General features: G+C 40.7%; 1 protein-coding gene across 1 annotated transcript in view; it reads right to left on the bottom strand.

The window, feature by feature from the left end:
* Positions 1–1462: 1462 nt before the first annotated feature.
* Positions 1463–21042, bottom strand: part of NPTX1 (neuronal pentraxin 1) — a 33792-nt gene continuing 14212 nt past the window's right edge. Inside the window, exons 4-5 of the mRNA XM_068264065.1 lie at positions 17556–17735; positions 1463–13035 (exon numbers count right to left, since the gene is read on the bottom strand). Of these exons, the coding sequence (XP_068120166.1) occupies positions 12814–13035; positions 17556–17735 (402 nt within the window). The 3' untranslated portion in view covers positions 1463–12813. The remainder of the gene's footprint in view (positions 13036–17555; positions 17736–21042) is intronic.

A 21042-nucleotide genomic window follows, 5' to 3' on the forward strand; every position in this document is an offset into this window, starting at 1 on the left:
ATGTGCAGCCACAGGTCCTCACTAAGCTCCTTTGTCTTAGCCATGACTGTCCACAAACCAACTGCAAAGAGCTGCTGTTTTTCGCCTGTTGAGTTGAATAAAACAGCTGTTCCCAATTAATCAGGGTAATTATGATTCTTTAGAACAGCTTGGACTATTTGGAATGATGTAGAACTTTGGATTTTTCCACAGACTGTGACAGTTTGTGAAGGGTATGAATAATTTTGTACTGGACACTTTTTACTTAAATGTAAAAATGTGAAATGTTTTTCCCACAATAATGCCTCTTTACTAGCTTTTGGGAGACATTTATGTCATTTCCCATTAAAAAAAATTACTTGCTGGTTGAATAAAAGTAACTTTAAGTCAAAATTTGCCAGCCGTATGAATAATTATGGACAGCACTGTACATAATTTATACTCTCAATTTATACTCCTGATATGTTTTATTTGTTTTACTATTACCACATATTATTATGATCTATCTCTTATCTGTTATTGTTATTATCCTTTTATCTGCAACTGGTGTATTGAGCTCCATGTATATTTAGTAATTTTAGGCACTGAGGGACATTTATCAAGAGTGTCTGAGACAAAATATTGGTAGGCTTTTAGAAATCTGTGCAGGACTATCTCAAGCATTTTAAGAACTCACTTGATAGTGACATTTCCTTCTTAAACTGTTGTAAAATAGGAGCTAGGAAGGTTTCTCAGATAGTGCAGTGTGTAAGGGGAACTGTTGTTGCTGAGGTAACCAACGTATTTGCTGTATTGATACTGGCAGTCTCTGAGGAGGAATTCAGCAGGTGGGAGGAGCACTTCATAAATCATGCCTAGCCTGCAATCTTTAGATTGGATAGGCTGCGGCAGTTTAGGGATGGATTTTCACTTTTCTTAACTGTAGTACAGTTCTAGAAATTCATGCTATACTGAAACTATTAAGTAGGATTTAAGAAGTTCCTTATTATCATGCAGAACAGTCCCCCTGCTGGATAGAACTGTTTAAGAAGAAGTAACTATTGGTAATGCTTTGATAAATCTGGCCCAGTGATTGGCCTGATGAAGCAGGCTCAGACCCCCGAAATGCATTGCCTGTGCTAAATAAACGTTATTGTCCTATGTGACTATCCTTATTGAGCTAAACCACCATCATTTTAGTGTGTTTTAACCTCCTTTATACACTCACGGGTGCCTCTTCTCCCGTTTGTCACTACAGTGCCTCTTTAAATCTTTATCATTTCAATAGTCGACCCGAGTGAGTTATTTTTTACCATCCCAGCAGAAGCGTTTGCCGAACAAACTGCAAAAACAATCTGCTAAACAAACTGCGCAAAGCAAATCTCTGTTTTATAATGACATTTACACATTTCCTAAACGACCTTTGCAGTCTCTCAAACCCCTCCCTGCCGACATTTAACATTTAGGAATAAACAGCGATAAGGCAAGAAAATAGCGGGAAACGTTTTGCTTCTCTTTTTTTATTGTGTAAAAATAAAATCAACAATTAATTTCAGCAGTGAAACCAACATAACAACAGCATGATCGAAATCAACCATAAAACGCAAAAGGTAGGGGAGGGGGAGGGGGAAAACCTGGCTTTTAACTCATACAAATCAGAAAGAAGGAGAGAGCGGTCAAGGGTATATCGGCAACGAGGAGGGGAGGGGACGGGGGAGGCGACAATTTACAGCTTTGGTCAGCAAATAACACATCTGTAATTATAATAATAGCTGAAAGATGGACAAGCTGGAAAGCAAAAATCCCATTGGCAATGTGGCAGTGGTAAAACGGATCTTTTTGAATAAAAATAAAGCTGATTTTTGTGCTTCTGTCTCTCTCAGGTGCTAAGCCTTTTATAATACACAGTGAGATAGGATAGTTTAAGAAAAAAAATGTACTATACAGTGATTTTGTAGCAGCCTCTGTTCAGAGTGTATGTAACCGATCCCTGCAATTCGTTATCTGGGCATTTAAAGGGCCACTCACAACGCAGCAAAAAATGTGACTTACAGTCATTAGAGATGATCAATGATAGGCAGAAAATCCTGGCTTCTGCGCAAATTGTGAGCTTAGAACCGGGTCGCAGTGAGGAGCGAAAATAATAATATTCTTTTTGCACCAATTTTCGCTACAATAATGTTACATTTCGACTTTTGAGCGAAAATGCCTCTGAAAATACTTTTGTAATAAGTTTGTGATTTTTCATGAATTTTTGTGCTAAAATAAATGATTTTTCATATTTTTGCAGACAAGAAGATTTTTCACATTTTTGCGGTAACAAAGATATTTAGCATTTTCAAGAATTTTCGCCATATTGCGAAAATACAATGTATTTTAGTGAAAATATTCTCAAAATCAAAAATGCCGTTTTCAATGGGAAAATGGCTGCGAAAGTTTGCGAGCAGCACTGCCGGGTCAATCAAAATCAACAAGAAATGTATTTGATTGGCCCAATGCCAAGCAGCATACAATTTGCACTAAACCTGCCTACAGGCCAGAAACATCAGCGTCTCATTGAACATCTATAGCAGCTATATACAGACATTCATTGTAGTAGTGTCGCAAAAGTGATCGCCAATGTGCCAAAATTTCTACCAACATGCACATTTCAACTGACCCAAGGAGGAAATCACATTTAACCAATCAAAGCATCTAGCTGCTGGTTAATTAACCGGCTGCTCACTAATTGCTCGTTAGCTGCTGCATTTTACCGGCTCAGTTTCTTTCCCATCTTGGGTCAGTGGAGACGTGCATATTAGGAGATTTTCATGCTCATCCATGACAGTAATGCAATATAACCAATATAACCTTCATACGTTTGGTTTAAAACAATGTAGAATGCTGTTTTTGAATATCTGACAGCTCCTCATCTGTCAGCAGGAATCCCACTGGGAACAGGGATCCCCTCTTTACTTGGTCTCTTCCCTGTGACACGGGTTCTGGAAGAGATCACTTCCATACACACTTGACAGCTACTGTAGTTTTGGGAAGTGGAAGAGTCCATTGAAGAGGGGAACCCCTGCCTTTGCCAGTAGCACTGCTAAGGCTAAGACTCATATGACTCATCAGGTATTCAAATGAGGCATTTCTAGCATTTTTTCGAGACAACTTATATTGCTGCTTTTAATATGCTATGACTGTAGTCATTGCTGGTCAACATTTTCACTACAGAGGTCCTTTAAAAAAAGATGGCTCAAAAGCAGCTCAGCACCTGCAGAAGAATGGCTGGCCTTTAAGTAAGTGGTGGTACTTTGTTCCTGCCTGCTGTTTTGTGTTGAGCACAAGGGCCAAGGCTCATGTGATTAATATGTACCCACAACAGTCCATGGAACGTCTATAAAGTTCAGCTGCATGTAACGCACACACACACAGTTCCTGAGCAGCTTGTGAGCCGTGAATGCAAAAATACCCAGAAAGGACCACTAAACCAAAAATCCAAGTTGATGTAATATAAAATGGAAACATGCAACAACAACAACGACATACGCAATAAGTTTGCTGGTCCGTAACAGGACTTGGTAGTAGTTCTGGAGTTTGAATTCGGGACCAGGTGGTTCAGAACCTGAATTGCCATATTTAGCTCCAGACATTTGGACAGGGTGTGTTCCAATTAACTCTGATACTCAACCCTTTCAGCTTGGAACCAGGAAGTATCAGAGCTAAATGAAATGCACCCCATGCTGCTGTCCGGTGCTAAAATGGTGCTGAAAGCAACTGTTCGGGTTCTGAACCACATGCTCCCAAATTCTAACACCAGCGCTACTTGGTAGAACAATGGCTTCCTGTCATTACATTGGCTTGGCTCAGTCGTGCTCTCCAAAAAATGTCTTACTATATCTTTTTCAGATTTGTTCTTTTGTGCTTTCTGTGTGTATTTTTCAACAAGGCCTTTACATTGATCATCGTTTGATTGATCGATTGATTTTTCAAATCTTTTTATTATTTTGCCTTATTGGACTCTATGAATTGGGATGGAAATTATCCCCAAACCTAGGAAGAACTTTGCCTCAATCTTTGGTCAAGAAACAGAATGATGGCCCATCATTCCTTTACAACGTTACAGTAAAACGTAAAAACAAATTATTTCCAACATAACGCGTCAGACTGTATTACGTACTAAACAATTTATGGGATATCAACCAATGCCAACAAAAAATTGCACAGTTCCCGGATAACATTCTCCAATAACCCAAATCCACCAATTGCAACGGTTAAAAATCAAGCTGATGCACGATTGGTCAATAGGGGTTCCCTAAACTACTTGTTGATCACAGAGAAGTTTTTCTGGTAGGAAAAAAAAATGCACATGTAGCTAAATCAAATTTAGAGTCACAATTATTTTCTTATATATTAATCTTTAGATCTTTGGAATGCACAAGATAATATAGTACACACGTCCGTAAATCAACTTGTATTTCGGTCAATGTGGTGGTCCTCGCTATATACCGGTATATATTTTTTTCCCTATTAAAATGACATTAAATCAGCTCTCTGGAACTATAATACCCAAAAAATATTTTTGAATCCCACAAGATTTCATGAGATAGCTACAGTCTGTCTCCAAAGAGGTTAAATTATCCATAGAAAACATAGAATTCCTGTGAAAATAAGTGCTTTTTCTCTCTTTCTTGCTCTATCTATATATATATATCTATATATCTATACTTTTTTACAGTAATTTGAGGGAGGGTAGCCCAAGTATATAATTCATCTTTCCTTTTTTCATTTTTTTCTATTTTTTTTATTATTTTTTACATAACTTGACATATAATAAATTTACTTTATAATAGGATCCAGAGTAAGCAGTTATCAAAAGAAGCAAGGGGAAGGAAAAGGCTATTGGGTGCTGTAAGGCCAATCATGTCAAATGTGGTGGATTGGAGGCGGAGTCACGGGGATTGATTCATTCGCCACATCAAAGTGACTTTGATTGTTAACACTTTCTATCAAGTTGCAATTTTTTATTAATCTATTTATTTTTAAATATTAGGCTCTTCTGTTTGGTATTAATGGGAATCATGTAACTATTCTCCACCTTGAATTAAAATGCTATGGCGGTCAATGGGCTCGATTCACAAAGCGGTGCTAACCCAGTTAGAGACTTTAGACGTGATAACCATTGCACCACGCTGGTGAAAAGCCAGTTTAGGCGTGATAAGTTTAGGCATGCTAAGTTTAGATAAGTTTAGATCGCGTGCAAAGTCCCGCACGCAGAGCAGCGCCGTTAAACTCTATGCGAAATGCACCAGACTTTGCTAGCGCAAAACTTTTGATCATCTGTGCACTGCGGTGCTCACCCAGTTGGTGCTTAAACTTATCACGCCTAAACTTATCACACCTAAACTTATCACACCTAAACTGAGTTTAGGCGTGATAAAGGGCTTTTCACCAGCATGCTAACTGTTAGCACCGGTTTGTGAATCAGGCCCAGTATGTCAAAATAGTTCTCAGTAGAGATAGGATTGTGTAATAGACCAGATTGGTGACTATAATCATTAATATGAGAACTGCTGATTCTCTGAATTTTTATAACACCCAGAGCTACTCTTGCCATTATTTAGGGTATGATTCTTATCTTTTGTCTCTGCAACTCCTCTGTCCTCTTCCATTATGGAAACTGGGGAATTCTGTATCCATATTCTGTTCTACCATCGTCGGTAATTGCCACAATGACAAAGAGGCAGGATTTTGTGGCAGTGGGTGGGGCATAATACCGTTGTAAAAAAAAGCTTAAAGCGGACCTGAACTCTTGCACAGGAGAGATGGAAAAACAGAGAAATCCACCCTGTGCCCTTCTGTGTGTCTTTATAGAGAATTGTCTAATTCTCCCTTCTCGGCAAGTAATGAACTAGTGTAATTAGATCTCCCATCTGTCTGCAGAGTTGTGAGTTAATATCTAAACTCAGGAGATTAACCTTTTCTGTGCTCCCAGCAAACCAGGAAGTAACCAAACTGCAGCATCTCTGAGGAGCTCTCAAAGCTGCAAAATGGAAATGTTTTTCTTTAAATGTTATCATGTTGATGCTTATCTTTTAGAGCAGAGAGAAAGTTCTGAGTTCAGGTCTGCTTTAACCTCAGGATTAGAGGTGTGGCTTGTGTATGGCTGGCTTAAGCATTTAAATTTGCTCAAGACAATGGTCAAGGAACTACTAGCTACCTCCTAAAGGGGGTATATACACAGTAATTAGGCAAAATTATATAATGTATTTCAAACAGCGTCCATCATAAAATGGCGTATACCTGAGTGAGGCGTAGTCTAGTCAGTGCAAGTCTGTAGCTCAAGAAAGGATATATACGTATATTGACATCTTCAACTGTAGGGATTGTCTCTGGCTACATATAAAGTACAATATAGTACCAATTTAAAGGGTTACTCACATTACCATGGTAGTTATCTAGTGGATATTAATGGGTAACTATATAAATATTTTCTGGTATCTAGAACATCTACAAGTCACTAAGAAGGTAAAATAATGGCTGGTTACAGAGAGTTCATTTTATATTTAAGTGAGATCAGCCAAAAAATACCTGGCTGTCCTCAAGTGCAATGCCACAATCACAGGTCTTATTATAATTTTTAGTTCAATTTAGCAAGTGGTATGCCTTTCCTTTTGTTTTTGCTCAGAACTGGATGGATTGGCACCCTCTCGCAACAAAATGCACAAACAACTCAAAACATCACTGAAAAGGTCTGCAACTCCAAAACCTAGTCATTCCTGAGTCTTGTCCAATTCTTGAGTTAGCTTGCCAGAGAAGGCCACCCTTCATGATTCATTGTTACTGATTCCAGTACTGGGTTGCTTGCAAGAAAAAAAGCCATTACCTTTCACTAGTGTAGACAATCCTTGAACTGGGTTGCCTGCATGGAGTTGACCAAAGAAGGTCACTACCCTGACTACTCATTGTTACTAATTTTTGCATTGGATTGCTTCCAAGGAGATGGTCATAGAAGCCCACCCTTGACTATTCATTGTAACCCATTCATGAACTGGGTTCTTTGCAAGGAGAAGGTCACAGAGACCTCTCTAAGGCTGTTTTAAGAGTTGGGATACAAAATTGTCCCTTCATCATCTACCCTTAATTCCGTTATCTCTTTATAGAACCTGCTATCCGTCTTCCTGAGGTGTGATGATTCTCACAGTTTGGTAGTTTGGAGGTATGGTCTGGCAGGAGATGACATATGGGACTGGGGTGGGGGAACGGTTCCATTATTGGAGGGAGGCCACAGTAAGATGAGGTGGTCACAAACCCTGAATCTGTGCATCAACTATACAGTTGGAGAAGTTTACTTTTTTGGAAATGTTACCCTCAAATGCCCTACAACAACTTTACTACATTACATACCTGTTTATAAATACAACGCTAAAAGCTTGCCATGCCAATAGTATCCAAACTGATGCCAATTAGTCACCAAGATGCTTGTATGACCACTGGCAGATGACCCCTAAAGCTGCCCCATTAATCACAGGGTTTAGGGAAACTTGACTAAAGCAGTCACATGTTTGAACTTTATTGTGGTGTGTTTTGGAAACTGGAGCATCCTAAAAAAAATACACAAACGCATCTGTAACTTAAGTAACATAGTTCTGGAGGCCCCGCCCCTTACAGAAGCTCCTCCCAGTTACATGAAGCAAGGCAACCTAGACACTTTGATGTGCTCACTTTTTTTTTTTAACAGAAAATGAACACCACAGTGCACTGGGAAGCAGTCCCTTCAGGTGAACTGTATTGGTGTTCCAGAATAACATATACGACTAAATCTATATACTTGAGTTAAGAATTCCCAATGGGGAAAAAAAATAAAATTGACCCATCTTGTAAAAAAAAAAATTAATAATATTAATAGAACACCAGAGTCCTAATAAAAACGTACCCCTGATTTAAGCCAGAAGTAGACAGACAATGGCTTTCTAGCTATTAGAGGGCAACAAGGCCTTGCACAGTCCTGCTTTAGAGTAGGTGAACATGCATGGAGTCCTTGTGGTTCACCTGTCATGGCTGTGCAGTGACTGTGCACAATAGGGTTCCCTAACAACACCCTGTTTGATTGCACAGGCCTTATCTGATTGCTCATTGATGGCAACCTGCATTCAGGGACATCTGACTGTACTGATCCATTTATTTATCATACAAGGTTGCAAGTGAGGGGATGCAATCTCTGTACTTAGCTATTTATATCACTGGTATTTTTGACTTCTGAAGGCCTCAATCTGACTTAGAAGAACTTAGGCATTAGACTATTCTAACTTCTATGTCTTGAAGACCCCAAAGTGTTAAAGCGTACCCAAGCCGAAGCTCGGGTACAAAATTAGATACTTACCTAAAGAGAATGAAGCTTCAGGATCCTATTGCAGTTTCCCTCTCTATTCTAATGCCCCCCATCGCAGCTCTTCTCCCTTTATCAAGGCCACACGAACCCGCCCTTCCATGCCCAGTAAGCTGGAGGCAAGGGCTCCATGCTACTGCACATGCGCAGCCATGCTCGCGTGTCTACTGCGTGGCCACGCTGCAAGAAGAGATGGAGTGGGGCCCCAATCTGGAGGGGAGCCAAGCTCAGCGATTGGGGACATCTGAGTAGAGAGGAAAGCCTCAATAGGATCCTGAGGCTTCCCTCTTTTAAAGAGACACTGAAGCGAAAAAAATATATGATATCATGATTTGTATGTGTAGTACAGCTAAGAAATAAAGCATTAGGAGCAGAGACATAAGTCTAACGTTGTTTTCAGTACAGGAAGAGTTAAACTCCAGTTGTTATCTATGCAAATTTCCATTGAGCTCCACAACTTTCAAAGTCGCAGAGAGCTCTGTGTTCTGAAGGCTGTTATCTTAACTGTATTGTTTTTTTCTTTTGCAGAGAACAGTTCAGGACAGGTCAAATGCTCACTGCCTGTTCCGTAAAAAACATTTAGAATGCTGAGTAGTGTGTAAACTGCAAATATTAGAGAATAATGCAATATTATAAAAAAATAAAAAGCTGTATAACTGAAAATGAAAATATGAGAATTTTTTTTTGCTACTAATGTTATTATTATAACATTATATTATTATTAATTATCCGCACTACACAACCAATTCATTATATCATCATTTTTTTTTCGCTTCAGTGTCTCTTTAAGGTGAGTATCTGTTTTTGATCCCGAGCTTCGGCTAGGGATCGCTTTAAGGCTCGTACACACCTGAAGCTTTTCCACACGACCAACCTGACAACATGACCAATTGCACGACATGTATTTTCCACGCACCACCCAACTGAGTGACCAACTCATTTGCATACTGCGCAATGCAAGCGTAACGACAGACTGCACGATATGGCTGCATTCAAAACAAGTACAAGTCGTTCAAACGACTTGTACACACACGGTCAACTGCAAAATATCAGCCCAACAGTCATGTGAGTCGAAGCCCCTCCCCCCGTTGGATCTGGCAAACCATCTGTTAACAGTCGCTCATCTAGTCGTTTGCCACACATTCACACACCCAACTATCATCCAACAGACAAGTTTGGATGATGGTTGGTCGGAAAATTTGCACATGTGTATGGGCCTTCAGGGTATTTGTAATCAGGTGTGACTGAAATGTGTGAAAACAAGGCTGTCATCCATAATGCAATATACTTACATTGTTCATTCTGACTTCGATTTGTTTAAAGATACTGACATGTCACTGCCATTGTGTCTGCTATGAAAAAACACCATTGCGCCTTTACTGCTTACTTGGCTGTGTGCTGAAGTGCTCATAAAAGCTGCAAAAATGTGATAAGCAGACATACAATTTCAACAAAAGGGTAGGAAAGGAGCATGATGGAAAGAGGTTTCTCAAATGGAGCAGAGCACACTGCAGCTAGTTTACTATCAGTATAGGCAGAAAGTAAGCGCTTATACTGTACATACTGGGTGTAGCAGAGATCAGCATATGCTGCAGCTAGTTTACTATCAGTACAGGTATAGAGTAGCAGCTTATACTGTACATACTGGGGTAGCAGAGATCAGCACACACTGCAGTTAGTTTACTACAGTATCAGGACACAGAGTAACAGCTTATACTGTACATACTGGGGGGTAGCAGAGATTAGCAAAGACTGAAGCTAGTTTACTATCAGTACAGGCACAGAGTAACAGCTTACACTTTACATACCGGGGGTAGCAGAGATTAGCTCACACTGTCACTAGTTTACTATCAGTATAGGCACAAAATAATAGCTTATACTGCCAGTATTACAAAATAGGTTTACAATGAATAATGTAAGTATTTTGCATTATGGATCAGGACACATTTGTTTACACATTTTGATGACACTTAAAATATTCCTCACCCGAAACAATCGTTTTGTCATCATGTGGGCAATCTTCTTCCCGCTCTCCCACTGAGAATACATCCCCCCCTTCATGTCCAGAGTTCATGCACACAAAGGCCCTCTGTTCAATTAACTTTTTTCCTTGAGTTTTCTCCTAGGAAAAAAAGTAAGGGAAAAAGTACTGTTAAAATATTCTGAGAATTTTCTTGCTTGCTGGTGGCTTAAAAGACATTTTATTTATAAGGTAAAAGTATCACCTAGGAGAAAACTCTGGAGAAAAAGCAAATTGATTAAGGGCCAGTGGGCCTGATCCAATTCACTTTTTTTACTAGGGAATATTTTTACCTTATAAGTAAAATGTCTTTTAAGCCACCAGCAAGCAAGAAAATACTAGTACTTTTTCACCTGCTTTCTGGTACTTTTACAATGGCAGAGTGCTAAAAACGTATTTTAAACAGAAGATAAAAAATGATCTACTAGGAGAAAATCTTAATTGAATAATGGCTAATCGGCCCATAGGCCAATTAGCCTTTTCTCCTGGGTGACATTTTCATATCTTATCAATAAAATACCTTTCAAACTACCGCCAAGTGAGAAAATACTCAAAATAATTATAATAGTACTTTTTGATACTTATTTTTAATTGTAAAGTGCTGAAAATTGTTTTAAAAAGAAGTTGAAAAATTATCTCTTTTTGAGAAAAAAGGAGAAAAACTTAATTGCACATGGGCCATAATATTTTATCTTTTCAGACAATTGCCTTTAAATAGAAAGGATTAAAAAATTAAAACATTTGCCGAAGGGCCACAACATCTTGGTGACAATACTGCAGCGATTTGTTATAGCAACAACATGCTCCACCCGTCAGTAATTAAGTCACTAGGGATCATGTACTGGATTGCTGGCAGGGGACATTCCTCAGTATTTTCTATCAGGAACAGGTTCTGGCAAAATGTGTGCCTATTAGTTTTGGTATTTAGCTAGCTAGTTAGGGTAGGGTATTTAGCTAGCTAGGGGTAGGGTATTTAATTAGGGTACGGTATTAAGCTAGCTAGTTAGGGTAGGGCCCTCCCCAAGATAATTATGTAGAATTATATTATAGCCAGATACAGCAGTGACTCTATAAGCCGGCCACAAGTTGCCACCAGGCCTGAAAACACTTTGCCCCCCTCTGTCGTGACTCGTAGGTCTTCCGATGTGTAGCCACAGACCTGCAGTCTCACATACATGGCTTAGTTGACACTCTCTTTAAACTAATCTGCAAACCCCTAAAATAAGCTGTATATATATTAAATCATTTTGCATGGAAACTTGACCTTGGAACTTCTCTTAAACTCATTGCGATTAGCAGAATGAAAGAGTGTTCAAAAACAATAACAAGTATCAGTAGCCAGATTTAAGCATCCAAACGATGTGGTAATAAAATCCTACAATAATTTTTTTTTTTATCGTTCTATTGTACAAAGGGTTCCAAACGAATTATAAACATTGCCTGGAAAATTGAAGATATTAAAGTTGTTCGTTATCAAATCACAGAAGTGTCCTCTTGCACAAGCTGACGTATATTTCAGCCATAATAGTTCAGAGAAGGAGAAAGTTGATGGGTAGGAGATGAAAAATAGAAATGAAGGAAAGGTAAAGATATTTAACACGCATGCACGAGAAGAAATTTGTTTTAAAAATGAAATATTTACAGAAATAAAAATCCTACCCAAAAAAAAAAATGCTACAGTGTGAGTGAACCAATCGCCTGAGGAGGGTCGGGGTATTCGTCTGCATGCTTAAGCATCTGCTGGAGTTATCGAAGAAGAAGCAAGGTCCCGAAAACCCTCGGTAGCGACGGTCACGAGTTTAAAATCAAAAGCTTTCAAAGGCGGCTGTCTGAAATCGAATGAACGCAGCTGAGGACAGGCAAGCTTGCCGCTAACAAACCGCATAGCCAACAAATACTTTAAAATTATCACACATCAAAGAAGAGAAGTCTAAAAAAGTAATGCAAATGAACGGAAATGTGCTGAGTCTTCGTACCAGCGCAAGGCACTCCGGATTAACCCTCAACGCCGCTGCAGACGCCTATAGCCCGTATCTCTGTGCAGTGCTCTACAGCAGCCAAGAGGTTAAACCAAGTTGGCAATGTGGAAAAAAAAACTGCAATATCGAGGGATCTTTCCATGTAGAAAAAAATGAAAACTCCCTTTTTTTGAAAAACAAAAATGAGAAAATGTCCTGCTGAAATATTGGCATGCCTTTCCTACAAAAACAAAAATATCTGAAGCTTTCCGAGACTGAGATGCAAAACATGAGAAATGGTCAAAAGAACTGAAGCTGAAATGAGGTTGAAATAATGTGGTTTGGCTTGTTTCTCTTTTTTTTGTTGTTTTTGTTGTTGTTGTTCTGCAGGTTAAAACAATAAAATGAAACCACCTTGAAACCGATGACCCTCACGTTGAAAAGGCAGTTGCAGGATGAGGCCGATAATGGAATTCTTTACATAGCCAAGAAGTGAATCCACGTTCGTTTCAATTGATCTGGCGGCAAGCATCGAATGTCCATTTGGTGGCCCCTCCGAAGATCTCAATGTTGGTTTCTGCCCAGCTGATGACATTGCCTGTCAGGGCCTTGTTGCTGCATGTGGCCAAGTTGTACACCTCTCCGATTGACAGCTTCCTGTCCCACATGTTGAAATGAGATAGCTCGCCAACGAAAGCCTGAGTAGCATCAAATCCACCTCCTAGTGTGTCCTTCAAAAGACAAAAAGATCATTTTAAAAAATCTTTAATTATCACCATATCTACAGATCACAGAACTGTTTTAGTTTAGTCAATCGTAATTTATTCTCAAACTACCAAAGGGAAAGAGTCCTATTTGGCTACATATACTGGGGGTGGCTACCTATACTGGGGGAAGACCTTGGCTACCTCTACTCGGGTGGCTACCTAAACTGGGGGACACTTTGGCTACCTCTACTGAGGTTGGCTACCTATACTGAGGGCACACCATGGCTACTTATATTGGGGGTGGCTACCTATTTTTTTTGGGTGGTGGGTGGACCTTCGAGAGGACTGGGGGGAAGGGGGGGCACAAATTATGTGCTGCTTAGTACCACAAAAACCTTAGCAGCACCCCTGTAAAATCGCAATGCAGTAGTGGTTAAAACTCACTCATCATAGAATGCAAGGTATACGGCTCACCCTGCTGCCAAACAACTTACGAATTTCTATTCCCCTTCTGAGTCATAGCAACTTGGAGGGAGAAGTAATTCAGGGTTCAGCAATTGCATTACTGCTATAGTTGCGCCAAGCTCCTCTGCCAGGCATCTGGTATTGTTTAAAAGGAAAATAGTATGGCAGCCTCCATATACCTCTCACTTCAGGTGTCCTTTAATGCATGAAAGGAATTCTGAGCACTTGTTAAAAATGTAAAAGTGACTAACCTGGTGCTTCCTCCAGCCCACCGTAGGCCGCGAGGTCCCCCGGCGTCCTCCTGGCTCCTTCCCTGCGTCACCTCTCCAATGCGTCATCACGCCGGCCAGCGTAAAAGTCCTGCACATGCGTGGTTCTCTAATATTGAACCGCGCATGCGCAGAACTCTTATGCTGGCCGGCTACGCGTCATCATGCCAGCCAGCATGAGAGTCCGTGATTACGCATAGCGGAAAGCAGCCTGACAACTTCAGGCCCGAAGTTGTCCAATAACGGAGCCACCAGCCAGGACCAGGGAAGGAGCCAGGAGAACGCAGAGGGACCTCGCGGCCTACGGTGGGCTGGAGGAAGCCCCAGGTAAGTCACCATTTCATTTTTTAAGTGGACCCAAATTAAAAATACACAATTTCAGAAATAAAATCTATTTTCTAAATTATAATAATAAATAGCAGCCTTTTTTCAGCTGCATGATGACAAATATAAAATATTTTACATTTATTGGAGGAACCCCTCCCTTCCTTTCATATTGCCGAGACAGAATCCGGCAGACTGGTGGAGTAGATGGTGTCCGGCAATGGAGGAATTGCTAATGGCTGCCACCTGTATAACCCTAGTAATGAAAAGAGAAGGGTGAAAAGCATGCACTGAAATGCTCATAGGCTTGAAGGAGTGTTTATTTATCTTTGTATGTGTCAGAGTGGTGCAACTAAATATTTTTAATTCAAAAAAATGTTTGGTTTGGGTCCGCTTTAACGAGTGCTCTGGGTCCCTTTAAACAAGCATATGAAAGTATATATACAGTAAATAAATTATACATTTCCTTTGGAACAATTACAAACATAACACAAACCCCCATTTTAAAACCATTACCTCATAGCTACTAAACCAGTAGTTTATATAGTGTTCAGCATGATAAATATTTTTTTCACAAAATTTCTAAACAAATTCTATAGATTCATTTAAAAATGCGCTAAATATAAAACATAGATTAATTTAAAATATACTAAACATAATAAATTAACTGATGCGTAGTAATAATTTATTATTATAATAATTACAGGAATATATCATAAACTCTCAGCTGGGTGGAGTAATTACCACTTAGCCAAAATAACAGTAGCTTATATGGAAAGAAACAGAAAAAATGAATCATTTAAATCCTTTTTTTTTTTTTTTTTTTTGCAAGAAGCCTATACCTAAACTGCTTAAAGCGGGAGTGTCACCATAAAAATCTAATTTCAACAGCAACTGGTCTGAGTGTATTAAGTGATAAAGACGCTAATCCTGCATTCAAAACTTTCAAAAATTTTTCTGCTGTTATGGTGTGGAGTTATCACATACTTAAAGAGAAACTCCGAACAAGAATTGAATTTTTTCCCAATCAGTAGCTGATACCCCCTTTTACATGACAAATCTATTCCTTTTCACAAACAGACCATCAGGGGGCGCTGTATGGCTGATATTGTGGTGAAACCCCTCCCACAAAGAAATTCTGAGTACGTACTCCTGGCAGTTTCCTGTCTGCGAACCTTGCTGCGTTGTGGGAAATAGCTGTTTACAGCTGTTTCCAACTGCCAAAACAGCAAGCAGCAGCTACATCACTTGCCAGCAGTAAAAATGTCACCATGTGATAAATGTCAGAATGTAAATCCTGGATTTAAAATATTTTACAATGGGCAAACACTGACTAAATCATTTATACATAATTATTGTAAAAGTGAAGCACTTTTTTATTACATTATTTTCACTGGAGTTCCTCTTTAAGGAGCACTGGCCCTTTAGTAGTCATTGCCAAACAGTTGCATGCTGGGCGTTCTTTTTGCATACATTTGAAATTGGCGCCGGTAGACTTGAGCGCAGGATACAGCCAGTATATGGCTGATCCTACTTCTGCACAAGTCTGGGCTGTGTTAATTACTATTCCCCCTCCAGGCCGCCATGGATAGTGGGGGAATAAAATAATTCGGCTTCCAGCGATTGCTGGAGGCCGAATTATTGTGTTTTTTTAACCAACTTCAGAAGGCGGAGCCGATGTTACTCACTGAGAGCCATTGTGGATGTGATTCCCTTTATAGTCTATGGTGGCGCCGGCTGCGACCAAATCTCGCAGCGCTGAAAAGCACTGCTCCGGTTCTTTTTATCTATAATGTATTGCTCCTCTTCCTTTTATTTACCTGCCTAGCTGAAACACGATGCCCTGCTCACTTGTGTTTACAAGCAAGGCTGAGGTGACTGAGCGATTGGAGGAGAAAAGAAAAAAAGTAAAGGGCAGAAATGACATCAGGATTTAGTCTAAACTGCGGACAAAAGACATGGTTCCCACCAGGAACAGAATTCTCTTCATTTACTATATAAACTTCACTGAAATCAAAACATGGACAGTACAATACATGTGTTATGTAAGTAGATCAAGTATTTATCTACTTATATATGTGTTTATTTCCCTGGCATAGTATGGCTGATCCTACTGCTTTAATATATTAGCACTGCTTCGTAGCTGGCTCTGATACAACTCTGGCACTTTATTTGGCCTGATGAAGTGGTGCGCGGATCCACGAAAAGTGGTGCCTGGGCTTATTAAAATTTATGGGCGTAGCAATCACCCCGGGGCCGGGAGCCCTGCCATTGCACGGGGGCCCAGAGGCTTTGGGGGCCCCTCCCTCTCCCAACCACCCCAAGTGCTGCCAATTGTCAAAAACCAGAGACGGTTCTAGTAACAGTGGGGCCCTAGGGCAGAATTTGGAGTGTAGCGTCTCACCTGCTCGCCAGCACAGGTGAGACGCTGCTCTGCCAAAGACTCTGCAGGGGCCCCAGGGAGTAACAGTTTAGTTGGAAGGGAGACACCTTGTGGCCCCTACAGGCTCTGGGGCCCTGGGGCGATTGTCTTTGCCTCTATGGTAGCGCCGGTGCTTTCAAAACCCCTCCCTGTTCGCTCACAAAAACTGTGTGCAGAAATGTGTAATTTTTTTCCTGCTTCCAGGCACTGCTTCACAGCAAAACCCTCTCTGCTGCGATTCGCCGGCCCCCGATCACGTGACCCGCATGGGGTTCCGGTACCAAGGGGGCCCCACGCTATCAATTTGCGGGGGGCTCTATTAAGTCTAGTTACACCCCTGTAAGCCACCTCTATTTTACTATTTTTCGCTCTTTTTAACTTTTAACAGTTTTTTTTCTACTTCTGGGTGCCTCTTGCCCCCTTTGTGCTAAACAGTAACTTTTGTTTTATTGTTATACTGAATGGATAGCATAAATCCCAGCTGAAAGAGATATTATCAATTGGCCATGAAAGTAGCTTACCATATTTTTCGGACTATAAGACGCTCCTGACTATAAGACACACCTAGGTTTAGAGGACAAAAACCAGGGGGAAAATGTATATACTAAACCTGGTGCATCCATGGTGACGGGGCATCTTGTGGATTATGCCTCCTTTGTACCTCATGCCCCTTTGTACCTCTTGTCTCCCTGTGTCCTCCTCTGTCCCCCTTGTGTTCTCCTGTGTCCTCCATGTGTCTGCCTCTGTCCTCCTTGTGTCCTCCTCTATTCCCCTTTGTGTCCCCCTGTGGCCTTCTCTGCATGGACACAGTACATGGAGTCCCTGACATTGCGGCAGGTTGGAGGTTCATATTGGCAGACGTTCAGAAGTCAGGAACTCCCTGCATTGGGACTATAAGACGCTGTGATTTTTTTCCCCAACTTTTGGGGGAGAAAAGGTGATTCTTATAGTCCAAAAAATACAGTATATACTCCAAAAACAGAACTGCACCCCTAGTGGCAAAAATAATAATAATTGCAGTAAAATGAAACCTAGACTGTTATAATATTTAATAATGCATTTACCTGCTCTTGGCCCAGTACCAGCACCCCTTGGTGTTTAATTGGGTGATACGGTGCCAGATTTTCTCCATTTCCTCGAAGTACACCATCCTGGTAGGCTTCCCATACACCATCCCTTGTTGTCCACGCAACGCAAATGTGATGCCATTTACCGTCATTGATTACAAAGGGCAACTTTGCCACCTAAAAGAAATAAAATTGTCATTAAACAACGTCATGGGTGATCGCTCACAGTAAATCTTAATTAGGAGAGGACAGTTCAGTCTGTGATATGCCACATGTAGAGATGAGCGTAATGACGTAATTACGATTTCGCGAAATTTCACGTAATTAGTGTAATTACGATTATGGCCGTAAGTACATAATCGTAATGAAGAAGGATTTCGCGAAAATTTCGCGTAAGCGTAATTTTCGCGTAATTTTCGCATTACAGTGGGTATTACGAAATTAATGCGTATGGCCATGCTCCCAAGCGGAAAAGTTGACGCATGGATCAATGTTAGGTAGCCGCCGACTTTAAGGGTTAATAGCAAAGCCCCCTTAAATGCTAAGAGCCTCAAATTTGGAGAATATATTAAGGAGATCAGGAGGAATAAGAGGAAAAAAAAATTTTTTCAAAAAGACCTTATAGTTTTTGAGAAAATCGATGTTAAAGTTTCAAAGTAAAAATGTATACATTTACAAACCCGCTGACTTTAACGGTTAATAGCAAAGCCTGCTTAAAGTTTAGGAACACCAAATTCCTAGGGTATATTAAGGGGATCAGTGGGAATAAGAGGAAAACATTTTTTTCAAAAAGACCTTATAGTTTTTGAGAAAATCGTTTTTTTTACGTTTCAAGGGCAAAAATGTCTTTTAAATGTGGAAAATGTCAGTTTTTTTTGCACAGGTAACAATAGTGTATTATTTTCATAGATTTCCCCAAGTGGGAAGAGTTTTACTTACTTCGTTCTGAGTGTGGGAAATATTAAAAAAAAACGACGTGGGGTCCCCCCTCCTAGACCTCTTTAACCCCTTGTCCCCCATGCAGGCTGGGATAGCCAGAATGCGGAGCACCGGCCGCGTGGGGCTCCGCACCCTGACTATACCAGCCCGCATGGTCCATGGATTGGGGGGTCTCGGAAGGGGAGGGGCAGCCAAGCTTTCCCCTCCCCCTCCGAGCCCTTGTCCAATCCAAGGACAAGGGGATCTTCTCCACCTCCGATGGGCGGTGGAGGTGGAGGCCGCGATTTCCTGGGGGGGGTTCATGGTGGAATCTGGGAGTCCCCTTTAAAAAGGGGTCCCCCAGATGCCCACCCCCCCTCCCAGGAGAAATGAATATAGAGGTACTTGTACCCCTTACCCATTTCCTTTAAGAGTTAAAAGTAAATAAACACACAAACACTTAGAAAAAGTATTTTAATTGAACAAAAAACATAACCACGAAAAAAGTCCTTTAATATTCTTAATTAACCATTAATACTTACCTGTCCCTTTAAATAAATGATCCCTCAGAACATTTCCGAGGATATTGCATCAGTTACAATGTAACAAAGTTATTACAATGTAACAACTTTGTTACATTCTAACTACGCCGCACCCGACGTCACTCGCCGCTCAGCCGCCGCATACGCGTCCGTGCAGGATGCTAAGTCCCCGCAGCTCCCGCTGTCCACCCCGCCCACATCTGTCACCCACATGTCACCCACATGTGGGTGACATGTGGGTGACATGTGGGAGAGGCAGGGAGGGCAGCGGAGCCGGCGGGGACTTAGCGTCCTGCACGGAGTCCGGACCCGACAGAGCTCTGAGCTATATAGCTCAGAGCTCTCTAAGCATCTTTGAATTTGGGCTCCAAGGAGCCCCATTGGTCCTTAGCAGACCAATGGGGTTCCTTCAAATCAGAAGGAACCCCATTGGTCTGCTAAGGACCAATGGGGCTCCTTGGAGCCCAAATACAAAGATGCTTAGAGAGCTCTGAGCTATATAGCTCAGAGCTCTGTCGGGTCCGTGCGGCGGCTGAGTGGCGAGTGGCGTCGGGTGCGGCGTAGTTACAATGTAACAAAGTTGTTACATTGTAATAACTTTGTTACATTGTAACTGATAGAACATTTCCGAGGATATTGCGAGGGATCATTTATTTAAAGGGACAGGTAAGTATTAATGGTTAATTAAGAATATTAAAGGACTTTTTTCGTGGTTATGTTTTTTGTTCAATTAAAATACTTAATTAAGCGACACAAATCGTTTAAACCTCTGACGTCTGTGAGTGCATTTCCAGTTCTTTTAATCATATAATAAATGGTTTTACGCTATATGAGGTTTTTTCAGTTATAGTGACTAACGAATCAACACGAATCTGTGCGCCCCCCATATGCGATAGAATCCTACCTCCGGAGAGATTGGAGGCCAGCTAGGTGAGTGCGGGCACATTGGGGGAGTGTGTCCCGTCACGGAGAGAAGCACGGTGGAGGTGGATTGTGTCACTAGGAAGGTGGAGGGGATTGCTATTTAAGCTGATCGCGCTATGATCCCTTCAATGTTTTGTCTTTTACATGTATAATGTGATGGTTTGGATTGGAGGATTTTATACAGTTTCCTGGAGTGTCCTGTATCCTGACTTCCTGATCCCTAAGTGGAGCTAGAGGACCTATGTGGATGGTGACATTGATTTTTGTATTCCCTTCAGGTTGTGAACTTTGAGCGCGGCCATTTGATTTTACTTTGCCTTAAAGCTTTGTAAATACTTTCAATTATGATTGACCACCTTCATGTAGTATGAGAGCTTACGTACACAATCTGATTAAAGTATTAAAAATTTGTTGGCCCTATAACTACATAGAGTTAGTAAAAATGGTCAGTGATCGGCCAATCACAATTATATTTGTGAGTATGTACCCTTAGGAATATTTGTCACCTAATAAATATATATTGTTGCTAAAGTCCCAACTAGAATTTCTGTGTCACTTAAATTCCAAGTTTAGGGACTTTTTTTAATAATTGATGAATTATAAATAAGTTTTGCTTTAAAAAAAAATGCAAACTTTGCATAATAAAACTCCTAATTTTTACGTAACCAGCTTTCAGCTTTCAGGACACTCCCTCCTCCAAGTCAGATTGAATCTCTGATTCTTGATTGGCTCTGAGTCAGTAGGGAGGAGTGGTTTCAGCTGACACTCCCACAGTACCCACTCCCTCCTTCCCCTACACACTCACACTCTGAGTTATTGGCCTTTTGTATTTTCTTATTGCCATACTTAAAAAATTGCAAATCGAATTATCAAAACAAGATCTCCACTTCATATAAAAAGGTCTTGACAAGTTTACATTCCTAGTTTATACTCAAGTATGTTTTAAAGTCTATTATTAGGGTGCATGTACTAAACTGAGTTCAGCAGAATAACGTGCATTAAGTCTAAAGGTGGCTAGGCCATACATCTAGCAATTTTTGCAGCTGATCGACCAAGAGACAGATCTCTCTCTCTGATCGAATCTGAATCCGTTGGCCTGA

This window comes from Hyperolius riggenbachi, chromosome 12 (assembly GCF_040937935.1).
Source record: "Hyperolius riggenbachi isolate aHypRig1 chromosome 12, aHypRig1.pri, whole genome shotgun sequence".
Classification (NCBI taxonomy): domain Eukaryota; kingdom Metazoa; phylum Chordata; class Amphibia; order Anura; family Hyperoliidae; genus Hyperolius; species Hyperolius riggenbachi.